At 38.4% G+C, this 15565-nt stretch overlaps 1 protein-coding gene across 3 annotated transcripts in view; it reads right to left on the reverse strand.

The window, feature by feature from the left end:
* LOC129364197 (frizzled-3-like) overlaps positions 1–15565 on the reverse strand; it is a 32739-nt gene that overhangs the window by 8353 nt on the left and 8821 nt on the right. For all 3 annotated transcript variants that reach the window (XM_055036697.1, XM_055036695.1, XM_055036696.1), the window contains exons 3-6: positions 2339–2535; positions 905–1207; positions 249–411; positions 1–121 (exon numbers count right to left, since the gene is read on the reverse strand). The exon at positions 1–121 is cut by the window's left edge and continues 179 nt beyond it. In XM_055036697.1, coding sequence (XP_054892672.1) covers positions 1–121; positions 249–411; positions 905–1207; positions 2339–2535 — 784 coding nt within the window. The remainder of the gene's footprint in view (positions 122–248; positions 412–904; positions 1208–2338; positions 2536–15565) is intronic.

Here is a 15565-nt window from a genome sequence, read left to right on the forward strand (position 1 = left end):
CAATGGCCTCGCTGCCCCATTTAGGCACAGCGGCCAGGAACCAAGTGATTGTCAGTACGACCCACCACACGCTGCCGGCCATGGTAAAGAAATACAGTACCATGAAGAAGAGAGTGCATGCCTGAGAGAGAAACAACAAGAAGAACGAGTTCTGTTTATTCAACCATGTGGAAGGAATCCTTTGGGATGAGAATAAAAACATTCCCATGACAGGATTTGTGATGTTAGGACACAGGTTAATCACTCACCTTGTTGTGAGAGCCCTGTGTTATGGTTGAAGCTTTGAACTGGGCCGGGCTCACTGCGTTGCATGACACTCTGTCCTCCAGAAGGAAACCCAAGAAGAAGACCAGGGACACCATGACGTAACACACAGCGTAGAAGATGATTGGCCGCTCAGGGTATCGGAACCTATTGAGACATAGTCGATTCATTTCTCTGGTTCGCTTTTAGTCCTAATTCATAATTTTAAGCAGATCAAACGTATTGGCGATAACGCAGCCACATTTGCAGTACCGTGATTCCGCCACACTTTGCGCTGTCTGAAAAATTCCAACAGTTTCTGAAAGGGGGAAACGTTGCGCTTTCTAGCCAATATCGGGTTATTACGGTAATTTCACTCCCGCCTTAGCAGAGAGTGAAATTTGTCTGAATAGTTTGTAAATTGTGAATAACTTGCTAGATATTGAAAGTTGTTATGGATAAATGGGCAGATATATTTACTCACAGGACATTTGAAGAGCAACGTACCATTAAAATAAGCAACATTATCCAGAGATTGAGGGATTTTAAACTTAAGTGTTAGTGTTAAATACGCATACTTAAGACCTGTTTTCATTTCAGATTTAATTCACAGAATTTTGTCAAATTAATATTCAGTAAAAAAAAAAACAACTACTCTGACCTTGTAACATCGATGAGAAACGTCAGGAACGTGAAGAGCGTTGCAGAGAGACAAACAATAGAGACGACTCCAATGAAGTATCTCATGAAGGTGAGCTCCTGCTGACTGAAGAACATGGATGGGCAGGGAGCAGAGCAGTCCTTCCTTCCCATGAAGGAGTAGCCCAGGTCTGGCTCAACCTTGAGCTCTCGGGGACACCAGAAGCCGTAATCTCTCTGGACCGTCATGGATGACTGGTCAGTGGGTTCTGGGCCGGTCAGCAGGTCCTGAGCGCGAGGGTAAGGCTCATCACAATCTGGAAACCTGGCAAACAAAACATCAAGCTGAACCTGCTACAAGCTTTTCTGAGATATCAGTTCATGCAATCACAATCTAGGAATCTTGTCTTTTCATGAAGCTATTTTTAAAATTACTATGTTTTCTTCTCTTACATAGCATCAAGCTGAAGGGACTTTAGGACTTAACATCATCTTGGGAGGAAACTTAACTGTAGACCTAACAAGTCAAGTGATTTGACAGACTTTGCCCTTACAGTAACATTTTATTAAACCTAGAGCTGAGGTAGATTTAGATTTAAAACCTGTGGACATTTTATGCTGTGGCTGAAACTTTTGTTTTTTTATTTAGAATTTTTGTCACAAACTGTGATAAATTAAAGCTTAAAAGTAATTTTCATAGAGTTTGTAAAACGAAACTCATGCTTTCAGAATATTTCTCCTCTATTCACTGAATAAATCCCTACATAAATCTTCCCTTTATAAACTCAAAATCAACCTGTAAACTTGTGTTGAAGGGACCTGTCCTCCCTTTATGGATTATTCCAGCTGTTATTTTCTGTGATCCACCTGGAGTCTTTGAATCAACACCTGGTGACAGATGGATTCAAAAGACTTTTACAACAAACTATTCTCAAGAACGCTTGATTCTTCCAGGTGATTTAACTCAAACTATGAGCAGAATAAAAAAAATTTAAGCACACTATAAATGACCTTCAGATGAAAAAGTATCTCTGTGCAAAGAAGATGGAAATGCATCTTCAAGTTGTCTCACAATCTGGAATCTTTTTTGTTTTTGTGAAGTAAATGTTTTTAAAAATATGAGCACAAGAAATAAAAAGATAAGTCATGTCTGACATGTTGATTTAGTATTTGCTGTGTTCTTTGTTGTGCTCTTATTGCTACAATGAACAGCCGACCTGTAATTCTCACACCCAGCGATAACTCAACATGATAAATTACATGAGGCGTAACATTAGAACAATAAAATAATGGGTCAAATGTTCATAAAATGTAGTTCCAAACTGAAAAGGGGTGTATGCAGTTTGATCCTGTATGTTTAGTTTGATCGATTCAAGCATTCAAGTTGAATGCATTTATTTTTATGGTTGCAGTCTGTTTACAGTTTAAATTTTGGCCTGGGGTTTTTCAGCCTTACCTGCTGCACTCCATGTCGTCTGGCCAAGCTACTCCAAATATCTCCATGAGTTTGTGGCACTCGTCTTTGGCTCGCTGGCAGATGGATCGACACGGCATGGACATTCGGCCGTATTCTGTGCACACCGGCGCGTACAGGGCGCACAGAAACATCCTCAGGTCGACACTGCATACCAAGTTCACCATTGGGTGGAAAGGCTTTGGGAATAAAACAACAACAGAAAATGGGTTTAAGCTGATAAAGCTCCAATGCACAAACTTATATTGAACTACAAAGTTAAAAAAATCTACACCAGGGGTTCCCAAAGTCGATCCTCGAGGGCCGACATGATGCATGTTTTCGTTCTCTCCCTGGTGGTAGTAACAAGCTTTTCAGCATGTCGATGTTCTTCTTAGGCCTCTAATTAGCCATCATTTGATCCAGGTGCGTTAAAACCGGAGAGAGAACTAAAACATGCAGGATACCAGCCCTCCAGGTGATCTACCTGCCCCTTGAAGAGGGGCACGACCTCTTCTGCTGAAACTTACACCACCACAAGACATGACATGAATATTTAGGAGCTTCTGAAGTATGAATCGCTGCAATCATTTTAATGCACATTGCTTTAAGCAGAGCCCTCTGAAGGCTGGCCATGAACTGGGCAAACAAGCAACAGGGATATTCTTTACACCCATCATTTAGTCCAGTCATACTGGTGGCACGAAGCATCACACAATCAGCAATGATCTGTGATGTAGTTACTAAATCCACTAAAATTATTGTCTGTCAATTAAATCATCCAAATCTATTACTGGTATATTTCATCTTGAGAAGCATTTGAGATACTACAATTATTTAATAAGTAGTAGTATAAACTTAATAAATAGAAAAGTCAGAAGGCTAAATGCAAAGGTCAAAGGTCATCCTTCAGATATATTTTAAGATAGCAATACTAACCTGGTTTATAACCCTAATGTCACAAAACTAAATCTCGAGATAAAGACTACTACGATTTCTGCTCTCTCAAAAAACAAATGTTACTTCTGGTCATAATAAACAAATTCACTTATGAAGGTTGTGTTAAACTTGTTACTCTACAACCAGTAGCTCATCAAAAATTGCATGTCCTATAATAAGCATGGAAGAAATTAATTTCTGTGGTATGAAATGAGTAGTTTTTTTAAAAGGAAAAAACTAATTTTATATAGTGGATAAATATTGCCTGTGCTAATTGGTACTTCAACGTGCAGCAGAGGGAGAAATTGTCGTTTTAATGTTTCAGGTCATGTTCCATATTTTGTTAATGCCATAAAACAATTCCATATACTGTGATAATCTCAGCCTCCGCCTGCTGCACACGTCACAAAGTAGTGCAGATGTGAAATGAACATGCGACAAAGAGCTGCACTTAAACCAAGTTCTTGTCACAATCAATCGTATGTGCTTACAAACAAACACTCATGCACCAGTAGGTTTATGTGCGTGCCGGAGTGAAGTGAGGGCTTGTAAGAATATTTTGATCGTTCCTCAATTGGTGTGTTCTAGATCCACAGATGGGAGAGAAGCTCCACCAGTAAATGGATGCAGCGATGCATGAGCGGTGACATAGATTTCAGAACTGCATGGAAACCTGTGGTAATGTGTACAGAATCATCATCTTCACTCAATAATTCAAGGATTTTACAACCTATTCAAATTTAATTCTGTTTATATAGTTCACAGTAAATGCAGTCTCAAGGCAGAGGACATTTTAACAATATACTCAAACAATGAACCAGGCACTGAATAAACTGTATTGTCAGCTTATAAAGACCAGAAGTTCAGACTCACACCTCTTGCTGCAGTTCTCCTCTTTAATAATCAATTACAAGGAAGAAATGACACCAGAGGTAGTAAAACTGAAACTCATTCTTCATAGAAAAAAGCAACAATTTGACCTCAGCTTTATTTTTTTTTTAAAGTTTCTGACATTTGCAATAAGTCCTTTTTTTGTTACTCTGTTCAGAAAACTAAAACTCGTGGGTTTATAGAATCATTTTTGCATTTGCTCACAAACATTTATCATAAATGTATTTAAAGAGTGTCCCTTTTTCCCAGCTTTGAATCTCAAGAACAATCAAAGACCGTCTGTCCACCAATCCAACCCAGATTATATTTAGGCCTCAGGCCACGTTTGAGTGGCATCGTCTTTCTGAGTGTCTCTGTCTCTAAGAACAGAGGCTTTTTTAAATACCACCTCAGTCAAACTCCACATCATGTGTCCTCATTCTGCCCATGTCCTCTGTGCATTTTTCATGTATTTAGTATGTGTCCCAGTTAGTGTGTTTTCCAGTGTGTGGTGCACGAAGGTTTGCGTGTCTGGAAAAAAATTGCATGTGTGCCTCTAGCTGTGTGCAATTATTCCGACAGTCAGGGCAATTGCCCCCCATCTCTCACTACAAAGAGAATATTGATTCAAAGTGGCCTTACTGTGCCGGGAAGGGACGGGGTTGCCAATCAGCGATACATGGAGAATAACTCCAGTAAATTGCCTCACATTATGTATGTCAGTTATGATGGACAAGTGCAGAAAAGGAAAGCAGGAAAGCCCCCAAACCTGACCTGAGGGTGAAAGCAGGCTCCGACTTAAACACTGAAAAATATGGTAGAATAAGATGGGGGTGGGGACAACATGTGATACACTAGAAGAGAAAAAACGTGGTACAAAACCTTCCCTGCATGGATCTCTCCATCTGCTAACTCAGGCTAGCAGTTTTTACTTTCTTAAATTTACCTCACTATTGCCCCCGTCTTAAATTTTTCTTCAGTTATAATAAATTTTTAACAAATTGTCAGAGTTAACAACGTGCATATCGCAATTTGGAGCACAACAAAGAGGCAATAGGAGGCTGCACACACAACTGTTTCATTAATGTTCCCCAACAGGGATCTTGAACAATAAAACAGTTTTCATTTCATGAGAATAATTATTGCAATAAATACAAATCTAATTTGAATTTTTACGTAATTGGCTGGATTGAATGTATTTGCATTATCAAAAATCAAACTTAGGGAAATACAGTGGGTCATATTAGAGATAAAAAGGATAAGATTAAGTATTTAAGACTCTAAAAATAACCTAATATGATTTTAGGCACTGATTATTATTCAAAGTGATTGAGGTCTGTGATCAATATTACAATAAAATACCTGTAAACCCATTAATTTAAGAACTCTGCTGATAATTCAAGCCTGAGCACTTACAGAAAACAGTCCCAAAATACAAAACGCAAACAGAAGAGTAAATATAAAACGTAAAATGAGACAAACAGACAGCTGCATGTTGGATAAGAAATATACACAACTGGATGTTTCTGTATTTATGAAAATATCACTTAAAATATAATTATTCCCACAAGTCACAGCTCTGCAGTCAGCTCTGTTATTTGTGTTTTCTGTCTCAGATTAAAATCAACTAAACACGACAGAAGCCTCAGGATGACATCCTCACTTGTTACACTAAAATGTCTATGGATGAGTTCTGATTCCACGTAGATTTTAAAACGCATAAGCAAAAGCAACCTTCTTAAATGTCATGTTGGTTGTCACGTCTGAGGTGCATTAATGCACCTCAGACAGGGAGTCAAAATGACTCCCGGTGGCGGTTCTGGAGACCTGGCAGCTCTAGTGCCCGCATGCAAAAAGCACAAACTGCACCTTAAATGGAAAATGATGCATTTTCAGTCAGTTCTCACTAATCTGTGTGCTGCAGATAAAACAATGTACAGACAGTGTAGTTAGTTTGACGACTGAGTGCATATTAGAAAAGTAAAATGTTGGATTCAATTGCATACTTGCTTAGATTTCTCTTTGCATTTGATCATGTTTGAAAACCTTTTTCTGCTTTAGAATTACACACTTTTTAAAATTAAAATAAAATGTTTTAAAAATTGACGTTATTACAAGAGAAATGTGAAAAACTTAAGCAGATATTAACACTTTTCCATGTCATTGTCTACAGATTCCGCCCTGCAAATTTATCATGATATTCTCTAGAGATGGTTGTGACCAATGTTTAGCAAAACGGTGAGAAACAAAGAATACAGTTTTAGAAGTCATTTATGCTCATTTCAGCGCAAGAAGCACCTCCAGCATATTTTAACAATCCAAAAACAAATGACTAACATGTTAAAATGATAATTATAAAGATGTTAAAGAAAAACAAGCTACATGTGCAGGAAACTGAGCACATAAGTCAAAAATAACCTGGAAACTTTCAGAGAAAATGCTGGAAACGAGAAAACACTCGATGGGTCCACCGCTGCCTCAAAAGGAGGATTAAGTTTCTTTTTCTTTGCTCCTTCTCTCCACAGGGGAGGGAGAGCAAACCAAGGAGAAAAGCTCCAAGTAAAAAAATTAAAACAACAACAAAAGGAAAGGAATGGGCCGTGTGATTAACAACTGCATGAGTTGAAGCACCAGTTTGCAAAATGGTGAAATGAAATGAAATGTATCAAAATGTAAAAAGAGAAAACAACAAAGCAGTTCTTATGTTTGGTTTCTGACCAGCTTAAATCGCTGAAAATGATACAGAACTGTGTTGAAAACTGCAATTCTGCATGTTTAGTTTAATTGTATTTAAAGCCTTTTTTTGCTGTTATCTTTTGTTCCCACTGATGCTTTAGGTGTGCAGGATGCAGACGTGGGTATCAAGTCTGATTATATTTTGTGGATGACATAAGAGTCCTGTTTTTGTTTTCTTCTAGCACATCATATTTGACATTCTGAATATTTACGGCTTTTTTTCTTCACCAATAAATGAGTAACAAGGACCTTTAAATTAAGACTTTATGCATACATTTAATGGTTTAAGGTGCAAATCTTTATTTACATTTTATGTTGTGGTGTACTGTAAATAACTTTTTCAGAGTAAAAATTATTGCAACTAAAAAAGCAATAAGTGGCAGCTAAATTATATAATGTCTAAGAGTTTTGCTTAGCCTGTGGTTGAATTTTTGTGTTAATTGGCAGGGGACGGGTTTCTGAAGGTGGGCTCATGTTTGGTAAATGCAGGAGGAGCAGAAGAAAGTCGGAAAGTGGGGAGGAACTGAGGGGAAAGAAAAGGAGTGGCATTTTCTCGCTGGATTAGAGAGTCAAATGGATTTGAAGGACTGCTTGGCGCGCGAGAGCCTCACACTTCCTAGAACAGTGACAAGCTTTGTGCTGTGGTCACATCAAGGTGACAGGCTTTTGTGTTCCAGCTGGGAAAGACGCAGGTCTTGAACTGGCACCAATCCACCCATTTTAATCAGAGTTGTCCCACTCAGAGCTCTGGAGCCTGGCTGTCAAACTGTTGCTGGATTTCCTCAAGTAGTGATACTGAACGATTCATTTCTTGAGATAAGAATGAAGTTCTCAAACTTGGCGTACAATGATGACCAAAGACCTGAAATTATAAAGGATGAAGATACAGAACGTCCAAAATGTGGCCTGGATTACAGTGTATCACAAGCCTGGCGGGCCACCAGGCTTTACTTGGTATTACAAGCCTGGCGGGCCACCAGGCTTTACTTGTATCTCCATCCAGGCTTAGCATTGTTGGTTTATTCAAGATTTTTGAAATGTTTGCATTTTTTAAGATTTTATAGTCAGTGTTCAGATATTCATCTTCCAATAACAAAATTATCAAGTGATATTTTAAAATTTTCTGTCAACTTTAGGACTTTTTTATCTCAAAAACACAGCGGGCCCTGGATGAATGACTGCCGAGCGCCCCAACCAGCGGGCTTAGCAAGTTTTCTGAGGTATTATAGCACCTATTTCTAATTTTATAGAAGATAAATGTGATATTTTCTTGCCCAACTCCATCTGGAAACATAATTTTCATACACTCTTTCTTCTCGTGCCATCTCCATCTCCCTTCCTCTCAAATCAGCGGTTCAGAGCCTGCAGTACAAATGCTGTCAACCCGTATCAACTGCTTCCATTTCATAGCTACTGCATAATATCCCAACAACATCCTGTCTCCACTGGCTATGAGGGCCAATCCCTTTACTCTCTCTCCTGCAGCAGAAGCAATAATACTTCCATTTGCTTCTCCGTCTCACTTCCCCACTCAAACTATTAACAGCATCCTGCTGCAATGCATTACAGCCAGCTCAGGTTCTCCTTCCCTCTCTGCAGTGCTAGTAAAGACTATTGTTACAGCTCACAGTTATATAACAGTTATATGATGACTTCATCTCTCAACTTGCACCACCCACGTCCAATTTTGAATATATATTTTAGGGCTGTTTGACGTGAAACATGTTAATGCATTTAATCTAAGAAGCGTAACACGTTAATATTACATTACGCAGATTAATTGTATTTCCTATTTTGACATCAAAACCTCTCCTGAAGAGAGTTACTTTGTTCAAGGCAACGCGTTTAATGGTTTTGTACTGCGGTCAACAATGCACCAAATGTAAGTGGAAAGCTGAGCGAGGGAAATCAGACAAGTTTCACTTAAAATAAAAATTTAAAAAAGTTGAATTTTGGATAAAAACCAGGAAGTCTGTACATATGAGAACTGTGAATTATGGTTAGCATTTATAAATTACATTTGAAAAAACAAACTTATTTTTCAGGCGTTTGGTTTGAGACAAAAACATTTTCCTCAACAGTTTTTTAAAATGTGTATTTTTTACATTTCACAAAGTGAAGCATAGTGATGAATTAATCTGGTTAAATGTTTTTAATCGACTGACAGCACTAATATTTGTATTACGCACAGTTCTCTCCATTTTTAACTTCAGCAACATTTCCAGTTGCTCATTTCAAAATGCACAAATGGCAAAATTTGCTCACATGAAATGCACAAATTATGATGCTCTCTCAATAATCTCTGAGCGGACGGTTAAAAAAAAGGAGCCATTCGTCACTCTCACCCCCTTACGAGCGTTTGTTTGTAAGAGGGTGAGAGTTTATCCATGTCTATCTAGCGTTCAGTCGGGAGAACCGAACAAAGCCGTTAATGGCATTCCCCTTCACGCTCACTTCCCCTCCTCCCATCTTCTTTCTCCGGTATTCAGCTCTTTTTTTTCTCCATTTACTCCTTACAATCACACTGACAAGCATTTGTCCACCTTCTCTGTGTTTCCTCTGTTCTCCTTCCAGCAACAGCATTCATCAACTCTCCTCACTTTGCTTATCTGTCATTTTATATTGGGCAGAAACTATGAAGCCATCATAAAAACATGATCAGTGTTATTTAAATGTCAAATTATTTTCAAGTCAAACTGAAGCCATTTCAGCTACGTTGAAAATAAACGCTAGTTATTTAGCGTCCGTTCTTAAAAGAACAACGCCCAAGTAATTTTCAGGCCTGGTTACGTCTGTAAATTATGATGCATATTTGAGGTTCAGTCCGAGATTTTGAATCTTTCTCTCCCAGGTTAAAGCAAACACACATTAATTGTTTAAATAGCTTGTAGCAATGAGGCAAAACAATAACATTTATTCGCTTCCATAAAGTGCATAAATTTTATGCCATTTCAAACTTTTGGTGAAAGTCTGAAATGTTGTTGATAAACATTTAAACATTTATTCTAAAACTATTCAAACATTAAACAAAAACATTAAATAAAAACTTTGTCCAGCGAATTACTATTTTTAATTAAAATCTAAAATAAAGATATTAATCAGAGTAAAATACATCTAAAAAATTACAAAAATATTTTTTAATATCCTTAAACATTTTATCTGTTGGCGGCTCTAATATATTTGTTGTGAAGTTAATCAACCGAAATGTCCATTTGAAGAGCAGGAACTATCAAATAAATATATACAGTTTTAATATTTAAGCAACATTAGTGATTTCACATTTAAAATAATTAATTATTGGCACATTTAAAACAATACGAGTACATTAACGAATACATTTAAATCTACTCCTAACATTATTTAATGTTATGTTTGGAGAGAATCTGCCAAATGCAGAAACATTGTGGCTTCTAAAGCAGCTTCAGCACAGACTAATGTCTGACCTTGTGTGCTTCTGACTTTTTATGATAAGATAATGTAAAAAATTGAATAATAATTAAAAAAAATCTCTCTTAGAACAAGACCTCTGTTGGACAAAATGGCCGGCTGAGTGAATTATGGGAGGAAGATGTTAGAAGAGCATAACGTTAATCCAATCAGGTGTCGGATGTCTTGATGTCGTTATCCACGCTAAGAAGAGGCTAATGTGATAAACTGTGATGGGGCCTCAATTAAATTGGACCATTGATCAGCTCCTTGCTCTGCCTTTGTGAGACGAGAACAGAGCGGTATGTTCTGGAGAATTCATGCCTGATATCAAAAGGCAAATATAACTTAAGCAGCTAAATAACTTGGTTTCCAGAAAACCCCTCTTTCGCTTGTAAACGCAGCCCGTTCTCTGCGGGTTTATTCCAGAACATGCCAGACATCATCCAATTTTCCTCTCCCGCCCTCCCACCCACCCACCGCTGCCCGTCTCCTTCCCTTCCTCCATTCCTCTCCATCTTTCTCTGCCTATTTAACTGCCATGGCAACAGGTGATGTGAAGACTCGCTCACGGCCAAGCCTCATTCAGGATAGCAGACAAACACATTCACTCACACGCATTGTAGCAGGGCTTCTTTAATGGGCGAATAATCTCAAGGAGTACAGACAACGAGCTCGCACATGAGACGACACAGTAAGTGTGAAAGTGGGAAGAAAAGAATTGGATGAGCGTGGGACAGGAAGGTCAAACAGGAGTGATAAAGACTTAGAGCAGCGTGCGCAACAACTGCCCCGAATCAGATCGCCCACACACAACACAAGCTTTCCACCTTTACAGATGCATTTAATAGGTCAAACAGGATGATTTTGTTTTTAATTTTCAAGAAATTAGTTTGCAAGTGAAGGATCAAATAATAAAAAGAGACAAGCGTCAGCAGAGTGGGACAAATGCACAACCACAGAAGCTCATCCACTCACACACTACTGCAGAATCCAGAGAAACTGGAAACTACTTTATAAACTAACGTATAAACATTTAGTTTATACTTCATGCAACCCAGAGCAGGAACCAAAAGATCCAGAGGATTTGGCTCAACCCAGAACAGGAATTAGAACAAACTTAGAATCCGGAGAAACTCATCTGGAGAAACCGACTCATTACCTCAGATCAGCATTCAGGACCATCGGCTTTATAGAACCAAACATGGAGAACCAACATCTAGTTTCATCAGATCAAGAATCCAGAAAACTGCCACTAGTTAATAAAATACTGATTTTGTTATTCTGACATCAACAACAAACCCGACCTGATACCGGAAGTGTTCAATAATAAAGTTAAACTTTGGGGGTAATTCCTGATCAACTCCAGTCTGTGGGGTGAGTGTTCACATCTTTGAGGATAAAATTTAGTCCCTGTGAAATCGTCACTGGTAGCAGAATCTCATCTCAGTGGATTAAATACGTCTCCAGTGGATTTGGCAAGTTTTTCTTAGGTGCAACCCTTATCCTCAACTCTGCTGCTCAAAATTAAAACACATTGCATTAACCAATTTTTAAACACTTAAAGGGAAACAGCGGCTTTTCGATGGTATACGATTTACTGCAAAGAAGCATTTTCAGAAAGAAACAAGGTTTGAACAAACAACTTTCAAAGCTTATCTCCATTTTAAATAAAAACTGTATTTAACCTAAGTACAGTTATTTAGTTATCTTGTATGTCTCTCTACAAACTAAAAACCCATTGGAATAATGTTCAGCTGCTCTCTGTTGGATCCGAGTTGCATTTAAAACCCTAAAATCGGGGAATAGAGTGCCATGTAGCTTGAGAAGTGCACAATTAGAGCTTTTAAAGCCCACGCTCTGCAGAATGCTGAAAATGTTAGAGCTACAATGTGTTGAGTGGCTTTGCGTGACAAGAGGCTCAATGACCGCTGACTGTGTGCACGTCTGTGTGTATATGTTAGTGCTAGTTGGGATTAGCGCGAAGGTTTATACGTCTCTAACCGGCCACAGTTATACTCCCGGCTCATGGTCCAGGTCATGGGTTCAGATTAAGACCTTAAGACATGAATAACCTATATTTGTGGATCTCTGTTAAACACCAAGTGCAATTAAATTAAAAATAAAAAGTGAATCAAGTAATTCGTTCACTCTTTAGCTGCCTAGCAGCAACTCACTCATTGTTTGGTGACCAAGCAACAACCTGTTGAGTTAAGCCAGAGCAGTAGTTTAAGGTTTAGCTGTTGTGCCTCAGAACAGCTTAGAAATAATAATAATTTAAAAAAAAAAACGCGTGAGGGGAGAAAATGAGCACGATGAAACAGAGAAATCCTGTCACCAGATCAGCGGTATTTATGATACTTAAACAAATCAAATGATTATCGATTGATCTGATCGTCCTACTCTACAGTTGAGTCAGAATGTACATTTCTTACCTGGGTGTGGATCAGAGGAAAAATCCACAAATTAAAATGTTGGCATCCAATGTTTATTCAAGTTTTATGTAAAATTATTCCATCCTAAAGAAAAAAGGCTCTGGTGAGCCCTTAAGGTCCAAAATTAACACTCAGGCCCTTTATTGAGTAGATGGAGCCTTTTCAAACATATTTCCATATTTCTTTGAATGTTTGCACATTACAAATACTTGAAAAAATGTGTTGAACAATGAAACTGTAACACTTATGTAACAAAGCATCAGCTGTTTATAAGGTTTGAGTTGTGAGTTTGCAGGTGGGACATTTACTGAATTGTTTTTCTTTGCTTCCCTTCATTTCCTACAGAGTTTAGTGCTGGCTCAGAGCTCATCTGTTTCCTTATATGTAGCCACTAAAAGGAGCCATTAACACTTTGCATTTTTTCTAAATACTCTTGGACCAGCAGTGATTTTGCGTTTTTTGTGCTCCGTCTTGTCAAACCCACAGTTGGCAGCAGCAGATGGCCGCTCACTCTGAACCAGGTTCAGCTGGAGGGAATTTCTTGTCTCCACTGTCGCTACTCGCACGCTCAGAACGAGGGACTGCTGCAAAGTTGTTAACTTAATACCACCGGATGTCCTCTGACACTTGCAAACTGACATAACAGACTTAACTTAATGGCTTAGTTTAATTATGATTGAAAAGGAATATTTGTAATTATCTGAATCTTTTTGCAGGATTGAATTGTCAACATTCCTGCATATCAAGTGACTTGAGACGAGCTTTGTTATTAAACAGTGTTTTACATGTATATTGAAATTAACTGGTGTTAGCATTAAACACACCAACGTTATTTAAGGTGGAAACTAACAAAACTAATAATTCACCTCATGCTTTGCTGGAGCAGCTTTCTTCAGATCTCACTGAGGCATTGTGGATACGAGGCGGTGGCAGCTATGTGGATGGGAGCAGTCTGCCAAAAAGCAGCACCAGGCAGCGCCTTTGTTCTGTTCATAAATAAATGATTGCTTCATTTGGGCTGGCAGCTTCAATAGGCTGTCAGAATAAGCAGGATAATCAAGAGTTCAGCTGAAATAAACAGGAACTTTTAAACTGAATGAGGATCTGTCTGTCTGCAGAGTGAATAGGGTAATGAGCCTCTTCAGATGCAAAAAAAAAAAAAAAAAAAAAGCATTTCTCCGTGTGAGTGAAACACACACACACACACAAAATAAACCGAATACAGGAATCCCCTCCCACACACACACATACTTTGGTATTCACATACACACAAACAACAAAACCATGCAATTAAACACGGAAAACTCTCCAAATTTGGCACACACATACACACGTTTTGGTTTAAAAGATCTGCAAAGCCCAGGGCGGCCTTTCATGAACAAACCAGTCTTATTTTGAAAGACAGGACCTCCTGATGAGAGAAACCCAAACAGCAAAGACAGTAGAGTCCACAGACTTTACCCAACCTGTCAGCCCGTCAGTATTTCCCTCTCGACATTTCCTTTCTGAACTCCCCCTCCTTCTTTGCCTCCTTTTGTAACCAACAGATTATTATTCCTTCTGTCTCTACAACTAATTAACAACTATTTGCTTTTTTTTTTTTTAAGTTTTGCTGCTTTTCAATCTAAGAACATTGTGTACTAAAGCTTTAACCCAGCCAAGATCACAAACGACTCCTAAAACGACTAGAGTCACACAAAGTTTCAGATATGAGAAAAATACAAACTCCTGATGGTCCAGTGGGACCACAGATAGTTTAAATAAGGGTATCCAGATAAGGACAGTAAAAAGTTAGCATAGCTAAAAATGTTTAGAAGTTATATCTAAAATTGATTTTGTAGTTATTTATGCATAGTGTCTTACATTTAAGTCTTCATTGAAGACGGTGACTCTGTATTCCTATATCATTCTTCGAGGCAGTCAGTTGTTTTCAAGAGGGGTTCAACTTGAACCCCAAGTACGGCCCCTTTGAGGGCAGCACTGCTATGGTCAATTAATTACATTATTAAATAACAAAGTTTGGTTCGGTTTGACTTTTCTGAACTTAGTGTAATAAATGAATAAACAAAAGTTATTTACAACAAAAGCAAACAAAACAAAAACAGTAGTAAAGTATATTTACATGTTGAAAGGAGTGGATCAGCAACAATTTCAGCATTTAAAATAAAGTTATATATGATTAAAAACTTCTGTGTCAGAGTTGTGACTTTCAAAGATTTGGCAAGGTTGACAAAATCTTTATTTTTTTCATAGATGCAGAACAACTTCCAAATGTTCAGAAACAGCAGAACCTCAACAGCTTTTCTTGTGCTGATTTGCCTGTTTATATTTGTTTTATCCGTCATTTTCCTCGCTGACCCAACTCTTATTTGCCTGTTGGATTTTGGGACTGCTCGGATTTGTGACGAGGGGAGAGTCAGAGCGTCATAATGTGCAGAGCTCAGTGTCATGAAGTGGCAGCCGAGTTAGCATCGAGAACCGACCCCAGTTACCAGGCCTTTTTATTTTATTTTGTTGCATTAATCAAGGTCCCTGTCAGTTGCATTGTCGTTGGGTTTTACAAATCCTTGAGGGGTTTGCACTTAATTAAAAGGGTCTTTACAATTTGTTTCACCCAGAAATCTAATTTATTTGCTGGCCACATAGCGAGTGACGACCTGATTATTTGCCTTACACACCATGTGCCCATTGTGCTCTTAATGGTCGTCTAAGCTGTTTGTCCATGGCTTTGCATCATCCTCCCCCAGGTAAGAGATTTTAATGTCAGCATGGACCACCCTGCTGCAGCAGAGCTTTCCTCTCAAAAAACATACAAAATCTCCTT

This window comes from Poeciliopsis prolifica, unplaced genomic scaffold (assembly GCF_027474105.1).
Source record: "Poeciliopsis prolifica strain line A6 unplaced genomic scaffold, Auburn_PproV2 SCAFFOLD011, whole genome shotgun sequence".
Taxonomy (NCBI): domain Eukaryota; kingdom Metazoa; phylum Chordata; class Actinopteri; order Cyprinodontiformes; family Poeciliidae; genus Poeciliopsis; species Poeciliopsis prolifica.